This window comes from Anopheles ziemanni, chromosome 2, assembly GCF_943734765.1.
Source record: "Anopheles ziemanni chromosome 2, idAnoZiCoDA_A2_x.2, whole genome shotgun sequence".
NCBI classification, from domain to species: domain Eukaryota; kingdom Metazoa; phylum Arthropoda; class Insecta; order Diptera; family Culicidae; genus Anopheles; species Anopheles ziemanni.
Genome location: NC_080705.1, coordinates 31573743 through 31594108, shown reverse-complemented (window position 1 = coordinate 31594108; position 20366 = coordinate 31573743). Strand labels below are relative to the sequence as shown.

The following is a 20366-nucleotide window of genomic DNA, read 5'->3' as shown; positions in this document are numbered from 1 at the left end:
GGGCTGAGTATCGATCGATGCCGGCAGTGCAAGTTGTTGCTGGAAAACCGGCACACGGAAGGTGGCAGGTTTATGTACGGAATCCGCCACCGCCACCGACCGTAGGTTCAATGCCAGTTCGCCGGCCGGCCGGCCGGTCCGGGAGTAGTACGATCGCGCATGTGGAGAGCAGAGCGAAGTAAAAAGTGCAACGGGCTGCTATTTGTGGCACAAATCGCCGTCTGGTATCGTATCGCCCCCTTCCGAGTCTGATAAGTGTGCACATAGTGGGGTGGAGTTGTACCATGCTGTCGCTCGCTGGCAACACGGCGCACTACGAGCTACTACTACTACTACTACCACGACTACTACCAGTCTCACTCTCTCTCGCTCGCTTTCGTCAAGTGCCACTGAACACATAACGAGCGCGTTGATGGGCGAAGTTTGGGATGAAGAAAGCGACCGGTGAAGGGCATCCAGGAGGGCGGGGGGAGTCTGTCCGGAGACCGGAATGCACACCAACACTGGCGCGAGCTTTCCAGGTTGGGAAAACGTCATCCAGCCACATACCGGGGAAAGCGGAGAAATCTGCAAGCCGGCATCGCGAACTCACACTAGCGCACGCCCACACCCGAAAGGACAATGACTGGCTCGGTTGGCAACACTGTCGCCTTCTAGGAGAAGAAAACGTGTCGCTCTGCTTATCTGCCGGGTCCCGGGGAACCCAGGGAAGGTTTGGCTTTCCACATCCTTTGTGGTGGAGAAGGTGGAGGATGCGAACTCGACTTGGTTCTGCAGTTCATCGTCTCCATGATGGTTATGTGGCTCGCCTGGGCCAAGCAATGGTTGTAAAATTAGACGACCACTGCCGCTGACTCGACACTCCAAGCGACGACGGAAGCTCATGTTACTGGTCTTCCTCCAGTGCTTTCTAAGGGTCTTCTTGTTTTGCAATTTTAAACCTGTCATTTTCCTTGGGCGGTGTTTCCAACACTACACAATTTCACGGAGATTCGAACGAATGCTCGTCCTCGTGGAGGAGACAGTTTTCCCTGTTGCTGGCTTTGGATATCCGGTCTCAAGCCCTGGTTTACGGTTCAGGGTGGGAAGTCCATTGGAATTGTAGTTGTTTTTAGTTCATAGGGAGTTTGATTACTTGAACAACAAAAACGAGTTGGCAGCCAATCGAAAGGGCATTATTTTTAAGCGAACTTCCCCATATCCCATATCACACATGTTCAATTTATTTATATTTTCTTCTTCTCCAGGGCGAAACTTTCCGATAAATGACTAACAACGACTGCAGCTTAGAAACACCACCAATCTACCGATAAACAACAGTTTGTGCTACTGAATATCATCAAACCCTTTCGATAAGTTTTTTGGTGTACGCGAAAAAAAAAAACTGGAAAAAATGGTTTCTCGACTGCGAGGCTGCAGTTCCGTGCTGATTTGCTTGCTTCTGCCTTGCCATTTGCCGCCGGAGGTCCCGGGGTACACGGACCCGATAAGACACGCGGACTCAACCCTTATCGGAGTGTAACGTCCGTTGGTGTGCGCCATGCGGGGCAACGTGAGCGACATTTTTTTTTCCTTTGCTTCTCTGCAATCATCTGCCACCGGAGGGCTTGTGTGAGGGTAGGCTGGATGGAAGGAGGAAGGGAAAAACCCATACCCCACCGCTACGGGCGACTTGTGATTCACGCAAACCAATCGAACGACACGAAGGGGTGCGGCAGCGCGGAAGGTGTGATAAGATATCGCAAAAGATGGCGCTTTTTTTTCTCCCGTTCGCTCTTGATTGCAAAAAAAAAACCGGCAAACGCGAAAAAAAAAAACACATGGGTGACGGAAGGTTCGCAGGGTAGTAAATGCAGTCGGGCAATCGTACTTTTTTTTGATATTTCAATATTTAACGATACGAGATGGCAGAGAGGTTACTAAAAACGTATTGACAAAGTGTGAGAAACAAAAGGCTCGGCATGAGTCAGATCGGTTGCCGACACAAAGAACATGGAAGGTATCGGTTGTTTTTTTGTCAATAATTTTGTTTTTGTTCCGACGCCAGAGACCACGTCCTAATGGAATCAGTTGATAATTAAGTACATTAAAAAACAACGATTAATTTGATATGAAACAAAACCAAATAGAACACATTCATGTATAATTGTGTATGAATTGTGATTATCGTAAATATATTTTATAAGCTTAAGATAAAACATCATTGACAGCAAAAACTTGTTTGTACGTAGAGGAATGATATAGAAACAAACAAAAAATAAAAAAATGCATTATTTGAAATTTACTTCAAAGAGTAATATGTACCAGAAAATTAAATAATATGGTTTGATAAATTAACATGCTTGGATTATAGTGCACACGAATAGAAATAAAACGAATATAAAACTCTAAGCGAAAACCCAGTTTCGAAAAAAAACCAGCATAAAAATTGATCAAAAGTAAAACAAATACAAATACAAATTTTTCATTTCATTTTCACACTGCCATAACATATGGCAATGTTATCGAAACAAAATTAAAATTTATAAAATTACATTATTTGAAATTGACTTTATAGAGCAAGATGTACTAGAAAATTAAATAATATGGTTGGATAAATGAACATACTTGGATTATAGTATATACGAATTTAAATAAAACGAATATAATTCTCCAAGCGATAATCCAGTTTAGAAAAAAACGAACCAACATAAAAGCCGATAAAAAGTAAAACAAATAAAGATTTAACCACTATAGCAGAATAAAACAAAACAAAAAAAGTTTTTTCATTTCATTTTCACATTGCCATAACAATGTTATCGAAATAAAAGAAAAATTTATTAAATTGCATTATTTGAAATTGATTTTATAGAGCAATTTGTACCAGAAAATTACATAATATGGTTGGATAAATGAACATACTTGGATTATAGTATATTTTTTTTTTTTTTATGTGGCACGACATCCCCTAGTGGGACAAGGCCTCTCTCCGAAGAGAGTTTGTGTGACCGAAAGACGGTATATTATAGATCGGTGGTCAGCCGTTCGTACCGGAGGGTGCCAGACTCGAGATTCGATCCCACACCTGTGGTGTGGTGTTTCCTCGCGCTACCGCTGCGCCATGGGCACCCCCGGATTATAGTATATACCAATAAAAATTAAACGTTCTAACGAAATTCTAAGCGAAAATCCGTTCACAAAAAACAAATCAACATAAAAATCAATAAAAAGTAAAACAAATAAAGATTGATGCACTATAAAAAATAAAACAAAATAAGAATATTTTGTTTCCTTTTGAGTACAAACATTTAAAACACAAACATAAATGAAAATGTAATTGAGCATGCTTTTGGAGTTGGGCTCTGAAGTATATGCGATAGTTTTCATTATCAGACCGTTCAACAACTGTTGATTATCGCGCCGTCCATGATAAAAGTTGGTTATCATTACCGGATGCTACACAAATATTACATGTGATACCGTCAGTAAACAAGGGCAGCGATCCCTTTTTCTAGACGGAAATGACCCATTAGTAGCCGATGCAACACGAAGTAACAAATAACGGTGGCATCGGGCAGCGCGCAGTAAAAACATCATGTTGCCAAACAAAAACAACAAAAGAACAACAAACCAGTCCATTTTCAGACACTTTGGAACCAGATTGAAGATGAAAACATTTTTGATGGAAAAAATAATACATGGTTGAGGTCACTCACCGTCGGAACCGGGCGAACGCTGCAGGAAGACGGATGGCGAGTCCCGATGGTGCGGCTGGGGATGGTGTGGCTGCTGATGGTGTTGGTGCTGCTGATAGTGGTACTGCTGTTGCTGCTGCTGATGATGATGATGCTGCTGCTGCTGCTGGAGCTGGAGTTGCTGCTGTTGCTCCCTGTCCTTCTTCGATTCCTTTTCCTTCGTCCCGGAATTGCCTGCGATCGATGCGATGAGGGTGATAGAAAAGTCATGCCAAAAGTCCGACCGAACGCAAAGTGCGAACACAAGTACGAGTTGCGGGGGGGAAAAAAAAAGACAGACAAACGAAGACCCGATGATGATTAGTTAGTTGAAAGCATCGCCAGGAGTGGGGGGGTGAGGGTGAGCGGGTTTTCGGGCGGGGTGAAGGCAGCGGGATGATACGGGATAGGAGGTTACCGGGGACGGAAGTGAGGCAACCGGGTAAAGACGATTTCCGGCGTGGCGTAATGAGCTGCTCGGTGACAAAACCGAAACGAAGCGAAAATGTCGATCGAAAACCGAAGAACCGAAGACACCAATAGAGACACTCATGGTTTCCTTTCTTTTCTAGTCTATCTTATCGAAACTGGGTGTGGTTGTAGGTTCGCGCTTGGGAAGGGATTTTGTGTGTGCCACCGGCATTTCGGTGCTCAACACTGATAAAGCCCTGGGCCCGATAAGTTGCAACACACAACACAGAAGCGAACTAAAAAAAACATATGGAATCGCGGAATGCTTCGGAGTGCGAACAAAGTACAAACTCACTCGGCGAGTGCACTTGTTGCCGCCGACTGGGTGTGTGTATGTACATTCCTTATCTTGCAGACGGGTACCGAAACTAGGAAGCGAAACCCAAACAAAAAACAAACGTCCACCATCTTCATGCATGCCAACTGCCAATCACGGACCCGGGGGTGAAGAACCCGAAATAAAGAGGTCAAAAGTGATGCATCCGATGGTTCCGATGCTAATTTTTTAACTGCCCTCCTCTCCTTATGGTCCGGATTCTTGGTCTTCCTTTATGCGCTTTCCGTTATCAACAAATGCCTCCGAACGGAAGGTTCTTTGTTCCGCTATATGGCCCTGACACAATGTAATGCACATGTTCCCAGGCACAAAAACCCAACGGGCGTCCAACTCTACCCCGGCTGATTCGGGTGCATCTCGGATGGGTGGCCTTGTTTGATAAGGACCGAAATGCGCTCGGTGGCGCATTTTTGTGCTTCTTTTGATATTCAGCCCGTCCGTTTTCTTGCCTTGGCCCGATTATTTGATTATCTTCCATGTCAAACATTTGACATTCGCAAGGAGGAAAGAACCAAGCAACCGGAAGGAACGGAGTTGCCGGGGGTCGGCCGGAAAACGGAAATAAACCTCAGCGCTTAACGCGTGGATGTTGTGGAGACGAAGAGTTTTGAAGAATGTACGCCGGTTTTATGTTTGATGAGCGTTTTACGACGTTTATCCGCGTTGTAGTACCACGTAACAAGTGAAAGCAGCACAAAGGGCCCTGTTGCAGCCCGGGCTGTTCTTCGGTTCTTCTATGTGGCACCACTTTTATGTGGTCTCGGTGTGGTTTACGAGCTTTCGCGTTCGTTCCGAGGCGTGGCACCAGTGTTGCCAGTAGGTTTGAAAAATACTGGAGCCAAAATTTGGTTGGGAGCTGAGATTTTATGTGGAGTTCTAAATCCTTTAGAGACAGAAAAACCGAAGAGATGAAAGGCAATTAAATGGTCCTTATGAACACACGTAGAAATAAGTTGGATTTACTACGCAAGAGAGAAAAATAGATAGGAAATTACTATCATTCGATTTACGAGTTTGAAAGTACTTTTTGTTTCTATTTTACGGAAGCCAATCCGACCCGATAAAGTGGCCTCTCCTGCATAATGGAACCGGTTCGGTGGGTAAAAGTTCTTAAATTGATCATCCTTTTCCGGAGCGAACTGGTCGACCGTCATAAACAATCTCATCAGCACATTTTGGCGGTCGGGCCCAAAAGGAAAAAAAAGCCCCAAAAACAAAACTGCTCCTACAACTTCCTACATTGCGTATTTATTTGGCAGAAGGTTATTCGAGGAAAGTGGAAAACTTTTTCTCCCTCGCAAACCATCCCGTTGCCCGGTTCCACAGGCGTTTTCCGGCGTGGTTTAAGTGGTGGGTTGTTACTTCGGACCATTTCCATTTCATCTCACGACGGCGAGTCCCCGTGACCTTTCCCTGATCGGAGGGGTGGTATGGGGGGGAAAAGTGTCCCTACAGAAACCGTCCTCCGGAGGACCAGTATTCTAGTGAAATAATCGAAAAGTATTGTGGATGAAACGAAATAAGAATGTCTTAGAACGTTCGACCGAAGGTCGGGGTTGGAGAAGAATTTCCATTAACCATTAAGCCTCACACGAACGGGATGGAAATTTATTTTTCCCCGCCGAACAGTTGAATCCCGTGGAATAAAACGGTGTTCCGCAAAAGGGCTGCGGCGGAAAAACGCTCTCCCCCATGTTAAGTGGCGTGCAGGATATATTTTATGGCCAGGAATGTCTGATGAGGCGCAACAGCCTTCCCACTGGCGGGCGCGTCGGTGAAGTGTCCCATCATACTCGGGACCGTGCGGAATCGGATCGAAACAAAAGTCCCGGCTCGTTCCCATCGGACGACGCCTCATTTCCATTTCGGCGTGCAGAGACGCGCGCACGTGTGTGTATTGGTGTAAGGAATAATCCACAGGCTGGGAAGGATAGCGATAAGGATAAATTGATGCCGCTGTCAGGGGACGGGCAACGTCACCAACATCAATACGAAGCGGGCGAGTGAAAGAGAAAGCGTCCGATTAAATGTGCGCGAGCGCAAAAACCCAGCGGCAGACGTTATGCCGTCGTCGATTTGAATGCGGAAGGGGGAAGAAAAGGACATCCCAGCACACACTTTCGCACGCAGCACGAGACAAAGGCCACCCGCGTGTGTGCCGTAGTTGTTTAGTTTCCCTTCGCCGGGGCGTTTTTCGTTCGGTTCGAGCGGGAGGAACGTCAACCTCCCCCCAGACCAACACCAAACCACCACTAACACGCTTGCGCTAATCGGAGGACAAAGGCCAGGCTAGGACGAAATCTGCCCCGCAGGACGGTGTGAGACACACACACGCATACAAGTACAACAGTACAGTTCACAGGGTTTTAGCGTCGTTGGAGAAAAAAAAGACGGAAAAATCGCATGGAAAAGCGATCGAAGGGGATGGGTCGAGAGAGGGGGTGAAATATAACCGCAATTTAGCGTTTCCAAACGTCAGCGAGTAAGTCGACGTCCTTTGAAAAATGTCCTTCACCCCCCACACGCTCAGCTTCCCTCGTGCCTTTCCACAAGGCTTTTGGAATAGGAAATAAAATAAGGAAAAGCTCGGCCTAGCCTGAACTGGGCTGTCCTTTCGATGTTCGGTGATATCCGACCTTTTCCCTAATTAGGGAACGGGTGGGTCGAATCAATGGTTAGCAAATAAACAACAACCACCAACCGACAAATGGTGGTTCACTCGCGTGTGGAAAACGTTTCGTGATGGAGAAAAAAAAAGGAACGAAACACACACGAGCCGGGAGTCTGGCCGATGGAAAATAAAAATAAATAAAGCAAACGTTGGAAAAAGGCACGAAAATGTACCGCAGTCACTGCGTGTAGGTCTGTACACGTGCTCGTTGTCCCGTCTGTCTGTATAGCTAGGGGGAGGGAGGAGAGGGAGGGGGAGGTCCTTGCGTGCGGCAAGGGATTAATGGGAAAACCGCTCACCAATACCAATGCGCGCGGCAAAAGGACGAAATCGCTCACCAACGTCCAACGAAACCGGGTTTACAAATACAAGCAGAACCGAGCAATGACCTGAAGTGTGGAGGGGGGTAGGGGGGGCATTTGCGGTCGGAAAACTGTTCCACTACGCCGCTCGCTTCATTCACAGCGAAAATGCCGGCTGCATTCGGCATCCTTTTCCATCCGCCTCTTCCCTTCCCCCTCTCGGCGGTGTTCGGAAAATCAATATTTATCCCATTGAACAAATACACTCAGGAGAAATTTTTCCACCACACTATGGCCACTTTTACCACTACCACCTTATGGCACCACGCCGGCAAACCCACCGGGATGGGCGTTCGAGGTTGGGTATTATTACTGCTGATGTTATTGTCATTGGATCCTGTCGCTTATGACTCCGACATCCGGCCGGGAAATTCTTCGAAGCGGTGCGGAAGATTTTTTTTCCCGCAACTTTTCCGTCCGTCTTCGACATCCTGCGGAACGATGATACTTCCGGCCGGTTCCGGCGAAGCACACGCACACTACACCGCCCGACGTTGGGTTGGGTTGTGTCGAAATGTCGAAATACATCCTTCGAGCCCACCGACACGAACACATGTAAGGGAGCACCCGAGGTGGCCTTTTCCCGAGGCGTTTTCTTTGTTTCCATCCACCCTCGAGAGGGTGGGGGGGGGGTGGGGGCACCATCGTTGTCAATGGCGATAGCGTGGCCGATAGGCGCTAAAGCCCAGCGAACCGTCGAAACCTTTAATCCTCCAAAAGGCAGGGCTCCGGTTGAAAGGGAAAGGGGGGTAAGGGGGGCAAAAACACAGCGCCACCCCCCTCGTGGATGGACCACATTGATAAATGGAAATTAATGGAATCAAGGCGGTTTAAATGGGTATTTCCGGGAAATACTCCAGGTTTGTGGAGCAATGGGGGATACATTTTTTTTGGGGTTTGCGCTCGGTTTATCGAAATCCGGAACATTGGTAAGCAATCGGACCCGTGAAGGTCGTTTGTAAGTTGCGTCGGACGTACACCCAGCTCTGCCCCCTTCTCCCTGTTTTGACACAAGGACCTTTTTGTGTGGTAATTCGTATTCATTGCTGTGGATTATTACGGGATTCCAACAAACGGGATCGCGCAAAACCACCCCCCCCCCCCCCCCCCACCGAACGGTGCGTGCGATGGAGTAATTCTGTTTTCAAAGGACATCACACATACACACACACACACGAACTTTACCCTCGCAAGGTTCATTCGAGAAATTTGCTTCATTGTTGGAAAATCTGAAGCCATTAACGGGCTACCCTTTTCCGGCGCAGGTAATTCGAGGGATCGCCCCACAAACCTCTCGTCACGGAAGGCCGGACCCTTGTGTCGGCACCGGTGAGTTCCCGGGAGCGAAAGCGCTCCATAATTATCGAGCGTCACCAGGGTGGGCGGTGGGGGGAAGGTAGCAAAAATTAAGCCATGAAGATGAGAAAGCTTGAACCCGGGCAACAACACTTGCTGCCCGAAAATCCATTCCATCCGACAAGAGAGGACCCCACACCTTCTGGAGGTAGAAAAAGTTTCTTCTACCCCGGAAAGCAGCAAAGTATTTTTAAGGTGTACCATTTCGATCCAGGCCAGTGAAAACTGGAGGAGTTTTTCCGACGCATCAACGCCGGTCGGTTGGGGCAGCGAGTGGATTGTTGTTTCCATTGCCCAAAATCTTAATTGTTTCGCTTTGCTGAGATAGCGCAAAACATGGGAACCACCAACACCGGAACCGGGTGGGGACATTTTCCACCCATTTGCATTTTCCCAACTCCACCATCCAAAAAGCGTATGGCTAGCAGTTGCGTGCCGTGAGTCCTTCGAAGATGTTTGCCGTTGCAAGGTTCATCAACCTAATGCTTTTATGACTTTCTTCGGGAAACTTCGTGAACTCTATAAAAAAGTTTGTAAAACTTTGTTTTTATGTTAGTGAGCAATTTAAAACTGTTGTTTTGATGAAATCAACTTGGAGAGGGGTTTTTAAATAAAAATTCGTCATACGATATCAGAAGAATTATTTTTGTGGATATACAACCAAATATGTTTAACGTAAACAACCATTTTCAACAGATTTTCGCGCTGCTTCTTTATTCATTGAATCACGTCTTTGAACCATTAGGCACGATTATTCATCACCAAGTGCCGATTAAATGGATATTTTTGCTTCGACGACAGCTTTTTTAAACGGCGTTGTGACAAACCGAACGCGAAGGGAGAAAGCGGAGCAGATCCGACGATTACGATAAGAACCGGACCGAACGGTGGAACCGTCGGAACGTCATTCAGTAATCGTGATAAATTGCTCAAGAGTGTCGCAAACCGTGACCGCACGATCGATACCGAGGGACAGTGCGATATGGAATTTGTGTCAAATATTTAAACAAGATATGGTAGAATTGAAAGAAACAAAAATTGTAAACCCTACCGTCACGGAAAATGGTTCGCATAAAATGTGAATGAAAATCGCAGTTTTTGTTTGCCTGTTGCCTCAAGAATAAGAAGTTTTGGCAGAATTCACCCTTCATGTTTCGTCGAAGAATGTTAGTCATTGGCTTCACTATTTGCATGCAAATCGTCCTAAACCTCATGACCTTGGACACGCGTACACACACACTCTCTTCCCAACTCCCTAGTCCCGGGACGGGACTTGCACAAACATCTGGCATTTCCCCGGCTGCTGCCTGTGGACAGTGGAAAGGCAAATCTCTATCTATCTCACAACCGAATGGTTTGTTTATTGCGCACCCCAAACGCATTTATCGCGACGGCTTCAATGGCCGTGGACTGAGCAAACAGCTCAGGGGACCTCTACTCCGGGAAGGTGAAAGGAACCACGCACGTTGGGGAGGGGAGTTTTTTTTTTGCCTTTTCGATTCTTTTCATCCAAAACGGACAGAGAAAAGTGCGCCGATCTTCGGTCGCTCGAAACGTGGATAAGCACGCCGGAACAACGGAACACGCACACGCGGCAGCAATGGCAGCTTCTTCAGCTTCGGGCTCGCCAATCGAGGCCAGGCATGCCGGGATGGGAGTCGAATAAAATCGACGCACCACGACGAACCGTTCGTTCGCTGCAAACGGCATGACGTCATGGGCTGGGAGCGCAAACCGTGCGCTACTTGATTACTTGATGCCACGTTCGGGTGCGCCGGCGGAAGCGGATTGATAAGTTCCCGGCGCTTGGGATGGTTCGAAAATAAAATCCATAGATTCATCAAGCTCGCTGGCCGTAGGAAGAACCGTTCGCCTAAAAAATTAGGCAAAGCAGCGTAAAAGTTCAAGTTTATTGCGCTCGAATGGTTCAAGGCTTTCCCATCGACCCATGCCGTCGATTGACTTGCCATTTCAGGAATACGCTTGCCATGCACGCGCCGGGAGGAAATGGAGAACGCGCCGAGAGTCGATTCTCGGCCGCAACGCGCCGACATCCGTTTCCTTCGCGCTGGAGTGTGGTGGTGAGTCCAAAGGGAATGGGAGGAGCGGGACGTAACGCAAAAGAAACAAACTAAGAAACCGTCCGTTCTGCCCTCCACTTGGCCCGGGGAGTACGTGCGCAACACGAGAAGGCGCGCGATGCTTCAATTTTGCGATTTCCGACTGCGTTTCCGATGCTGGTGGAATACCAAAAAGGCTGATGGACTGTGTATATGTGTGTGCCGGCGGCGCTTATGCGGATGCGATAACAGTCAGCATTTTGCGGCCACAGATTTTTGACGTCCGAGGCTCCGATGGAGGTTGGATAAATCGGTAGACTTTAGATATAGGTCGATAAGGGCATGAGTGTTATCTATGGAAAACAAGTGTTTGTTAATCTGCGAAACACAAAAATACATTTATGACGAACAACAAAAGGAAAAGGTTTGAAGAACAAAAAATAGATAAGTAACACAGTCTCATGAATGGAAATGGAATGGTCTCAATCAACACCATACCATAAAATTATGACTCCGTTCATTACAAATCACATCGGAATTCACGATCCATAAGCTGCGATCGGGGGCAAGTTAATCGATGATCGTCTATCAAATGGTACTTAAAGATATTGATCGTGTCTGAGAAACCGAAGTTAAAAGTCTGTCTCCACAAATGAACGAACAGCACCCATCATCGTCGAACACGCGACACTTGCTGGGCGAAGAATGGGAATGCGGGCGAAAGATTAGAGAAGAATTGATTGAATTAACTTCACGGCTCCCTCGTCGCGATCTTTTCGACCCCTTCGCGTATTGCTGCAACGACGAATCGACGTATGGGAAGATTAGATCGCCTTCGATCGGAACGGTGTGTCTGCCAGTTCGGTAGGCCACACTATAGATTTTTGCTTCGAAGAGGCCAGTTTTTTCTCGTCTGCGAAGAACCATCGCCACCTCGCCGACGAACAGAGGGGGAGGTTTCATATTGACTTCTTTACTGTTCGCAGGCGCTACGAATCCGTCGACGTTAAACCCTCACTAATTAGTTTGGTTACGCTTTTCGAGTGTGTAGCGTCTAAATGTTTTAGCAATTCGGTGCCGGTGGCTCCCCGCTCCCCCCGGGGACGGAAGGCGTAGTTTTGATGTTTGTGTTGTGCTAGATTACAGATTAGGTGGGTTTCTGGGATTGGAATTGTGACTTGGCGGTTAAACAGCTGAGAGCGGAGAGGCGCACACGGATTGGGAAGAAAATCTACAAATGAATTACGATCATGAGAGGGTGCGGGGACATGGGGAGGGGGGTTGTTGTTCGGGGTGGGGGTGTGATTCCGTGGGTAGATGCTTGATGTGCGGGTGCAAAACGGGTGCGAAGATGAACATTTTTAACAAGTCGTCTTTTGGCCGAGTATCGCTGTTGCATTGAACTTAACGTTTAGGCTATCGTGTTCACAAGCGATTGGTTATTCAATTTGCCTCTTCTCTTCAACGCGGCCGATTAATTCATAACCCGTTCAAGTTCGATGATATCGACCCGAAAGAGGAATATTTCCGGCAAATCGCGACGGGAGAGAAAAAAAAATACACCGATGAAAACGCATCACGAACGACCGGCGTTTTATGGCTGCGTTTGGTCTGAGCGGAAAAAGGCAAGAAAATAAACGGCGCCTTCAGCAAGGTTACTAAAACAAAGTAACATTTCCTGCACATTTGTGCTGAAAGTGTTGCTTTGTTCAAGTAACCTTGGAGTTTACTTGCAGTTGGCGTTACGAGGTATTACGAGAACGTTACGCGTGTTTTTAAAATCAGGGTTGCCAGAATCGTAGAAATCGAATAATAATTAAATTTAAAAAAGAAACCGTTGTATATATAAATTGTAACGTGGGGAAAAACAAAAGGTTAAATAAAGTGAAAAGATTTGAATCCATTACGACAGGACGAAAAACGGAATAGGGAGGAAATTGGGACAAAGGACGACACGACGAACCGAACCGATTGCGTTTGGAACGAACCGCTCGCGAACGAAGTAAGCCCACAAAGTGGGAAAGTGTTAAAAAAAACCGGAACGACACGAAACAAATAGGATCACGGGACGAAAACGGTAATACCGGCCCTCGCACCGGTCAGATAATTAAGTAGCGAATGTAAGCGTCCTGGAGGAATCGCCCCCTACCTTTGCGAATGAGCAAACTAGTAACCCGGCGCAGTGCCTCACGCGGTGACTTGTTGAAAAATTTGGGTGTGAGATTTGGTGGTAGGGTGAGCGGTTTGCGGCTACCCGTACCCGCTGCCTCCCAGGCGCGCAGCGATCCCTGCGGATGGAGCCGGTCCAGGTTCTCGGTCGAGGCCGGTCTCGGGTGGCGCTGCTTCGGGTACCAGCCCCGGGCGGGGCCGCCGGCCAGCCGCAGCATCTCCCCGTTGGCCAGCGCCTGGCTGATGCTACGCTGTCGACTGCCGATCGTGGTCGAGGCACCTGCGTGGACATGGTGAAGATACGGAACGGAAACAACAGACAAGCGTTACGACAAATGGTGTATGGTGGTTAGTGAGTAGCACTGATTTGCGTAGCGGCCGTCTCCCGCCGTTAGGTGGTTACAGTAGCCCCGTCACCGCGAATGGTGCGAATGGTTTCTTGTTCTTTTTTTGCACGAAAATCGGATGTGCGGATCAGTGGGTTAGTAACACAATTTTGGGCAGAGACTGGTGCGCCTAACCGGGAAGGGAACGGATACGTACTGATGCCCACGACGGAGGATCCAAGACTGCTAGTGGTAGAGTTAGTTCTTGGTGCCGTGCGGCTTCCGCTACCGTGCGGTGGAACTTCCGGAGCGCGTCGGTGTGGTGTACGCGGTATGTCACAGCTAAAACGAAGCAGATTGTCAATAATGTTTACGAAAAATTTATACAACTGTCGAAAAAAATACCAACCCTCTGGCAAAGATGGGTGTTTCGGGCAGGCTGCAGGACGTTTGCAGCGATCTCTCCTCGCGGGGACTCTGGGCGGTGCGCTTCTGGTAGCCGCCGGTGATAACTCTTCGTCGCGAATTGCAACCGGGCAAATCGGGAGGAAGTGTACCGGGGGCGTGGGGTGATGTGGACGAACCAAAGGAACCGTTTCTGTACGACTTGCTGAACCCGGCATCCATCGATCTGGTAGTAATAAAGAATGTTATCGTTAAATTTTCCTATATTTCGTTCCTCTAAAGACGAACTCAAATACCTTGTTTTAAGTGTATTTATCGATGGTCCACGATGGGGTGGAATGGCTGGTGGATGATCCTCTCGGTAGCCGTGGATCATGGGGTCTTTCTTTACCGACCCATTGATACTACCGTTGGTGCGGGTGCGTGAGCTGATACGGATGCCGTGCATCTGGTGCAGCATCTCCGGTTCTTCCGTTGGCGACGGAGGCAACGGTGGAAACTCGTCACTGTCCTGCTGCGAGTTGAATAATGACAAAGAAATGTTTGCACAGGTTAGTAGCTGAAACGTCGGGCTGCACAACGAGACAACTAACCGGTTCCGGGCTGGACGATGGTGGCGATGGTGGCAGCGGTCCAAGGCCTGCTTGCGAGAGAAGCATTTCTTTGGCACTTTCTGATTTATGAACACCTAGACGAAAACCTAGTGGACGTCTTGCTGGAGGTATGTCTGAAAAGAAAAATACGTTAGTGACATGGCCATGATTTCTTCGTCCTGCTGAAATAATTTTTCTTACCGGCTACTCTAGCAACGGATATATCACCACGTAATAAAGCACTAATGTTATCTTCTATCTTGCGCAGCGGGACTCCTCGCTGCGTGTCGCTGTCCACCTCTTCGTCCTCTTCGATAGGGGGTGCCAGTTCGCGCCTTGGCGTTGACAACGTGTCAGCTGAAAGAATAAATAAAATGATGAAAAATTAGAAAAAAAGGAAGCAGTCTATGAATAAAATATATCCATTAAAGCTTGTATTGCTGTTTCTGTTTTATCTTAAATTATTTTCATAACTTCAAATTCAAAAACAGAAACAGAAATGAAGCGTTATACCAAAGCTTGAGTACAAGTTGCCGTACAAGCTTGAAACTTGTGTGCTTTGTTGAGTGCAGGTTGCTGGAAGAATTACAGCATACAAACGATTGTACGCAAGTTGACCCAGGGATGGCGAATCGAAGTTGTTCGGAATCAGAACCACAAATTACTAATATTCAAAACCAGCTAGAATATTTATATAATCAACAAAGTACTTATTTTGATTCGTCTCTCCGATAGAAAATTTGGAAAAAAAACTTGTCATAACACATTATTCCATTTCGTGCGCATGGTTGACCAAATCGCCACAATATCCTAACTTTTTATGAATGTCATTATTGCGAACAGATGCCAAAAAGATGTCGGGCTTCCTGGGTTGTGATAAACATAATTGCCGGATCTATTTCTTGGGACCGTCCGACCTTTCTCAAGCCTTTCGGAAAAGGCTTTCCTTTTCCCCTCGCATTGTGTGTAATGACGAAAGGATGACCTAGTGGCGAAAAGCCATCAAAATACAAAACAGGGAGGGTTCGAAAGAATGAAACCCACGAAGAATGGATTCCAACGTTCACCGTAAGACCGTGGAAGATGCCACCACCTTGGGAAGGGGTATTTATTTGGCACGCTGACCATACCAGCCCCGACGATCGATGCTGAAGAAGTCCTTCCGGTGCCTAATCAAACCGTTCCAATGGTTAATGTTTCTTGGCGAAGGATGGTCGAGAGGGAGTAACCGTAAGATGCTGCAGGAGGACCCCGGTGGGCCGCTTTTCTAATTTCAACCTTTTCCACCATTAGCCCTCAAGGTGGGCAGCGAAATTAACAAACCCACCGAGCCAACCCATTACGGACGGTTGAAGAAGAGATATTATAGGAAGCTTTGTTTTTTCATTTTTTTTCCCAAAATGACACAGGGCGCAAGGGAAGGCGGAGACGGATTCTTCGCGCCCCTAATTAACTGATGACGACGGTGCACGGTGGGCTTCCGCACGAAGCTTTACCATCTCAACAACTTGCCAGGGTTGTTAGGTATCCTCGGCTAACGGGTTTCGTTTTACATGGGTACAACAAAAAGAAAGCCTGACTACTTCAGCAAGAAGGACACTCTACTGGCCGGTGGTGGTTTTTTCCAGGAGGGGGGATAGGGTTAGTAAGCTTAGACTAATTGCTCCGAGGAAGGCGAAAGGCGCAGACAAAGTTGACTTCCGGTAGTCGAGCTTTTTTTCTGCTCGGTGCTGGTTGTTGATAGTGTCAAGCTGACGACGGGGCCCGACACGGGGTTTTCTTTAATCATTCTCATCAATCTAGCCCTGGCAAGCGCTTTATCAGTGCCTTACTGGGCAGCTTAAGGTTGCCAGTAATTATCATCGCAAATGCAAAGCGTAGCATTACAAACCACAACTGTGGTGCGCGAGGTTCGTGATGGGATAATATTGACGCCCAAGTGTTACCGCCCGTAAAGTATGCAATCGGACAAGCACAGCCGTAGGACATCCCCGACCGATTTAAATTTAACCGTGCTCCGTAACGTGCTCACCTGTTGCGGATGATGTGAGGGGCGGCGTGATGGTGGGCAGCGAGGAAACGCGCAGCAGTGGATTATCCGAACCATTCGGGCAACCGGAACCGTTCACTCCGTTTGGACCGCAACCGTTCAGATGGCCTGCGCTGGAACCACCGGCCGGGCCGCTCGCCGAACCATCGAGTGCATCGAACGTGGCGTTGTACGTTTTGAACTCACTGTACCGCCCCGAGCCGCTGGATTGTGGTTGATTGCCGCCGGAGGAAAGACCGACGGTGACAACGCTCGTACCACCGACAGCGCCTTTGCTCAAGCTATTGCTGCCACTGCCGCCAGCGCTGGCGGCCGGATTGATAAGCCCGTTGATGGGTGGACCGAGCGGGGACGATACGAGCCCGTGATGGTGCGCCGACGCCGGAGAAGGATAGCTTCCGGTCGGGGTGGTGATTTTTATAACATTAGTTGAAAGCTCTGAGGTAGTAGGTGAACTTAAGTCTAATGATAATCGTGACCTGAAAGTAGAGCGAGCAAAAGGAAGGAATGAAAGTAAGTATGGCTTCAGTTTGGTGCTGTTAAGGACGATGATCTTTCTACTACTTATTCCGTAGCAAAGTAGGCCTTGCCATTCAGCTGGAAGAAAGCAATGGGAGGTTGTCGAAATTAAAACATCCCAAAGGTAGGTAGTTTCTGTTTTCCACCATGGAGCTTGAGTCAAGAGTCCGGAACTATTTTCAAACCGTTTGCCTTAATCCCGCCCGTCCGTGGTGTCTCCATGAAGAAGCCCTCGCCTTTTCGCTTCCGTTAAGAAAAGGGATATAATAAACGATCTCATCTGGGGAATTGCACGAACAGCGTCGTCGCCCGCTTTCACTACCTTCTCGCAAAAAGATTCCTTTTTCAAAATTTTCATAAAATAGCTTCTTCACACCGTGTGTCAGGCTTTCGCCTGCCCCGTTCGGGGAGCAGGGCAGCCAATTCATCATGTCGAGGTGTTGCTTCGTCGCTCTTTGTGTCGTCGCTGACTTTTTGCCTTCTGCCAGATGCTGCAACGGGCGATGGCGACAAAAGGCGAAGACGTGGCGTTAACCAACAGGACCAGTCCCCGTTTCACGGCGACTCTTTAATCAAGAAATTGGGTGGGAGGTCCATCCATTTTTGAAGAGGTTACCCGGAGCACACGAGCGTGCACAGCCTCAGCGTCGTGCGAGGGAAAGCGAGTTTAAAGGAAAGGAAAAATGTGACACAAAAGATGAAAGACGGTCGGTGTTGTTGAGAGGGGTTCTTTACCTCCTGGATACTATACTCCTATATAGACAACTGTGTGTGTCGGTGTGTTTGTGTAAGGATGTCGACCGGGGTGGTCGTATTGACATCTTTGAGCGTACCTTGGAGAAAGTACGGAGTTGGGTAGCTTCTGGTTGGAGGCAGAGGATGGCGGTTTGATGCCGTGTGCCGCCTTCGGCAACCCGGACATCCCGAGATCGATACTGTGGCGCGACTTGGGCGTTATCATCGACGCCGGGAAAACCGGACTCGGCAGCCCACGGAGCATGTGATCGTCGTTGACAGCCTGCTGTTGTTGTTGCCGATGTTGATGGTGTGATGGATTCGATTGACCGTCAGCTGGCACCACCGGGCCACCGTTGTTGACCGGCTCCGATTCGAGGCTTGCCAGCCGTTGCCGCTGCCGTCGTCCTTTGCGAATAATGTACGTCCCGCGGCCGGTGATATCGGGGATGTGTGGGATGAGGTCGTCTGTTGGAAAAAGGCGGGAGAAAAAAAAAAGCGAGTTGAGTTAGAAATCGATTCGAAACGATTCGTTTTTTAAATCACTCGTCGAATACGCACCGGAGTCGGAGTAGATGGAGGCAGCCTCGTCCTCGGTGCTGCATACCGGTATGTCCGGTGGGTCGGGCCATTCGTTCGATTCGCTCTTGACGTTGCTCGGCGTGGACTCCAGGCTCGACTGCGAACTCGTCGCGTGCTTCGGGACCAGTTTCCGCCGGCCAACAACCTGCAGAGGGAGGGAACAGAATGTGGAGATAGCAAAAAATGGCATTAGTTGGCCTGCATCGGAATGGTGTGAATTCTTGATGTATGTACACGTTTGGAGGTGAAGGAAATGGAAATAAAAAGGCAGTTCGGTTTTTGCGTTTGACTTTTTCATCAATTATGAAACCACCGGGGCAGTTTTCGCGATGCAGTTTTCTTTCCGATGGCACGTTGCGGTGCATAATGTATCTGGTTCGCGAACGTTCCGTGAAACAATAGAAAGCACTAACGGAAATACAACCGGTGCGCTAGAAACTGCGCTTCAATCTGAAAGCCCCCTTTCGGCACCGATATGGAAAGAAACCCTAACTCAACCGAAATATAACGGACGGCCTCGACGCTGGTGAACAACAGTTCGCACCGGCCTCACCGGGACTCCCGGGGTTTACGTCGGCTGTCAATTTTCATTTATTTTAGTTTTAGTTTAATTTTCCATCAAGCGCACTGGCAAGGGAGTTCCACGTGTGTGTTGGAACTTCCTCGAAACGACGGTGAACACTGCCGCAGGCTATAACCGCCGGTTCTAATTCACTACATGACCGATAGCTGTCGGAAGCTGGTTCGACCACACGAGAGGTCACCCGCAACCGTTGGCTATAATGTGACCTTTTCACCGGGAAAGGTCTCGAAACCCACATATGTATATATATATTCCCTGTGGAATTTCACCTCGGTCAGAAGCGGAGCAAGGGGACGTGGACTTTGACAAATGAAGCTAATGATCCTGGACGCTTCCGGGAAACTCGGGGTCGGCATTCTTTGTTGGCGAAGTGAATTTGAGGTCACGTCAAGTTTGTGGCGAATGCACATCCAAAGGCGCTGTTCTGACAGGATCCTTTCCGATGTGGGTCTGTCAACCGGGGCGTTGGGAAATAATCCTCACGCCAATCGCGTTCCACGCAAAGGAATCCTAGTGTTACTTCCTGAAAGGAAATTCAACTTCCTGCCAACCACTTCCTCAATCGCAAGGTAGCACTCTCGAGTACCTGTTTTCTGGATCGGTTGGTTAATTTATTTGACATTCCAATTGCGTCGTGGTTTGCTGGCGAAAGACAAACAGTAATTTTTGTGTGTAAATAATCATCCAATCTTTCTCCACTGGTCGTCCGCTTCGAAAGTGTCCGAGATTGTCCTTCTCGAGTTGACGAGCAAAATCTCTTGGCCAGCAGCTGGTTAGAGAATAGTCTTCCGAGAATGTTTCATTCCATTTGCCTTTTGCTTCTTCGGAACGCGCACGAAAGTGCAGCTACTTAGGCAACTCTTTTGCCCGTCCGTTGAGTGTTTGAGTTTTGCTGACGGGCCCGTGCCAAGCTGTCCCGATTTTGCGATGCGACTTTTCCGGCCGGCCGGAACCCGACTGCATTCCGGCACTCGCCGGGGCAAGACGATGCAAACGCAACGGGGGAGTCAAGTTAAATATGTCAACAGATAGCGCCGAGCCCCGGGGTCGTCGGGAAATCGCATCGCAAATAATTGCACAGTGCGGTGAAACAGTTTTGGTGTTTGGATCGGACCAAGTGTCCACACTCCGCACTACCTTTCTCCCGCATGGTGAAGTTTTTCGCCTTGAAACGGGTCCCGAAGTCCGTAGCGAAGGGAAAGGCGGAAGGTCGAACTTTGCTGCGAGTGAAAACTTTGAAATATTAATGCCGACATTGATGTGATAAATAACGGATGAAGTTCAACGGAGGAATTTCTTTTGCTCTATGATGCGCAAAGCTTTTCCTTATTTGCGAGAGGCAATTTTCTCGAACCCATGTAGCGCGTCGTTCTTGTCATCGGGCTGCCTGCATTTGGGCAACTGTATGGAAATAGGACTTTTCTTGGCGGGAAA

General features: G+C 48.1%; 1 protein-coding gene across 1 annotated transcript in view; it reads right to left on the bottom strand.

Moving 5' to 3' along the window:
* LOC131293382 (nascent polypeptide-associated complex subunit alpha, muscle-specific form) overlaps nucleotides 1-20366 on the bottom strand; it is a 92828-nt gene that overhangs the window by 9588 nt on the left and 62874 nt on the right. The window contains exons 7-16 of the mRNA XM_058321461.1: nucleotides 18329-18494; nucleotides 17866-18235; nucleotides 16496-16992; nucleotides 14665-14820; nucleotides 14464-14597; nucleotides 14167-14384; nucleotides 13875-14096; nucleotides 13683-13807; nucleotides 13120-13419; nucleotides 3696-3908 (exon numbers count right to left, since the gene is read on the bottom strand). Of these exons, the coding sequence (XP_058177444.1) occupies nucleotides 3696-3908; nucleotides 13120-13419; nucleotides 13683-13807; nucleotides 13875-14096; nucleotides 14167-14384; nucleotides 14464-14597; nucleotides 14665-14820; nucleotides 16496-16992; nucleotides 17866-18235; nucleotides 18329-18494 (2401 nt within the window). The remainder of the gene's footprint in view (nucleotides 1-3695; nucleotides 3909-13119; nucleotides 13420-13682; nucleotides 13808-13874; nucleotides 14097-14166; nucleotides 14385-14463; nucleotides 14598-14664; nucleotides 14821-16495; nucleotides 16993-17865; nucleotides 18236-18328; nucleotides 18495-20366) is intronic.